This window comes from Manduca sexta, chromosome 5 (assembly GCF_014839805.1).
Source record: "Manduca sexta isolate Smith_Timp_Sample1 chromosome 5, JHU_Msex_v1.0, whole genome shotgun sequence".
Lineage (NCBI taxonomy): Eukaryota > Metazoa > Arthropoda > Insecta > Lepidoptera > Sphingidae > Manduca > Manduca sexta.
Window position 1 is genome coordinate 10,096,203 of NC_051119.1, and position 2,233 is coordinate 10,098,435.

General features: G+C 45.8%; 1 protein-coding gene across 1 annotated transcript; it reads left to right on the forward strand.

Annotated features, from left to right (window-relative positions):
* The first annotated feature begins 529 nt into the window (after positions 1 to 529).
* LOC119190756 lies at positions 530 to 1,684 on the forward strand. Its single transcript, XM_037443439.1, has one exon. It carries the CDS (start codon positions 530 to 532, stop codon positions 1,682 to 1,684), a length of 1,155 nt encoding a protein of 384 aa, XP_037299336.1.
* Positions 1,685 to 2,233: the final 549 nt, after the last annotated feature.

The window sequence follows — 2,233 nt, forward strand, 5'->3', positions numbered from 1 at the left end:
GCCGCTAGGCGGGCGCGGTGCGGGCGCGGGTGGCTGACAGTGATCGAGGAGGCCTCCGCGACGCGACGTCCTCTTAGCACTCGCCCCTGAGGATGACCTACTTAATAGGTCGAAACTGGTCGGCGATTCCGACTACTTTTATACGTGAGTAAAACCGTGTTGTTTTGACTAATTTAATATGTCTCGCGTAAGTTTTAATAATATTATTGCTAACCTTTACGGTGAGGTACGGCAAAGTGAAGTGAAGCGTTTTGTGCGGCTTAGAATGAAACGTAATAGACTCGAGTGCAGCATCCAATATGTGCAGAAGTGCCGTGATAGTGGTATAGTGCCGAAATTTATGCGCGTGAATCCGGTAAAATGCATTCGGGATTACGAAAGATTCTTTGAGGCGGTACACAAGAAATTAATAGTGCGGGTACTGCGTGATCATCGCCGTAAAATCGCCAATATAAATATGGAGCTATATACCCTTCATCTGAAGCTATCGAGTTTCCTGCGTACTGATTTGTGGAATATTTTGGACTCAATGACCTTCAGCAGGTCTCAAACACAGAAGAGGAAGATGGAACACAGACAACTGGGAAAATTCACACGCCTAATTAAAAACGATGAGCAATGTTTGAAACAAGGAACTTGTTCTCGTGAGAATGAAAAGTTGGTTGTGAACCTATCTTCAAGGCCAATAACACCTACGACGCAAGCGGCGCTCGCAAAAGGTCTGAATTTCGCACCGACTCCGCGGAAAATACCAGTGGAGGCAATTATCACTGGCATAGAAGAAACGATCGCGCACAACAAAATTCCAGATCAAGATGCTGAGTGTTTGAGACAAGATGTGTCATCAGTCATGCGTAAGTCCAAGTTACCGAAACCTAATATGTCAAAACGAGAGTTTACAGCGCTCAAAGACTTACGTAATGACTCATCTCTTTTGGTGTTACCTGCGGACAAGGGCAACGCTACTGTCATAGTGGACACAGCGGCATATGAAAAGAAGCTCACAGAGCTGGTCAGGGATGAATGTATTTATAAAAAGGTTAATTACAACCCTACCGCTCGCGTGACTTCCGGTTTAGATAGTTTGTTACGCTCAAGTCCGGATGACTCACTTAGAAGACACCTACGTCCACAAAACCCCACCGCTCCAAAAATCTATGGTTTGCCTAAAATCCACAAACCCAACTGGCCCTTGCGACCGATAGTCAGCCAAATAGACTCACCTACTTACAAGACCTCCAGGTATATGTCGGATATACTTCAACCTTTGACTGGAAAAACGGCGAGTTACATAAAGGACTCAACGCACTTCATCCAACAGTTGGCTAATGTGAGGCTAGCCGACGAAGAACTAATGGTGAGCTTCGACGTTACTTCGTTGTTTACAAATGTACCGGTAGAGGACACACTACATAGAATAGATGACCTGATTAAGAATGCAGGCTTACCTACCGTGTACATGAGTATCATAGAATACTGTCTGAAGAGCGGTTTCTTCGTCTGGCGTGGCGAATACTACTTGCAGATGGATGGTGTAGCGATGGGTTCTCCCATAGCTCCAGTGGTGGCAAATATTTTCATGGAGTGGTTTGAAGAAAGAGCTCTCAGTACGACGGAAGATAAACCGAGATTCTGGTGGCGATATGTGGATGATGTTTTGCCATCTTGCACAAGAATAGTGTGATGCCCTTTCTTGTTCATTTGAATAAGATACACCCAAAAATCGTTTTACCATCGAGCAAGAAAGGGATGGCGCTCTAGCTTTCCTTGACGTATTGGTTATGCGAAAACCCGACGGGAATCTCACGCATACGGTTTATCGAAAACCTACACACACAGACCGATACTTAAGGGCCGACTCGCACCACCATCCGGCTCATTTGGCTTCGATCCCACGGACATTGATCCATAGAGCCCTACGTTTATGTGATCCCCAGCACATTAACGAGGAGCTGATGCACGTCAAGCAAGTGTTGGAGTCAAATGGTTATAGCTGGAGACAGAGTCTGCGGGTTAGTGAAAATACAGCAGAACGCGGTACGTCTGTGGATAGAGCGCTAGCATTTCTACCCTTCGTTAAAGGCATTACAGACAAAATAGGTCATTTACTACGCCGGCAATACAACATTAAGACCATTTTCCGGCCCTTTGCGAAGATAAGGAATTTAATGCGCTCTCCTAAGGACAGTGACCCACTGAATGTGCCGGTGTATACATGGTGCCTTGCGACTGC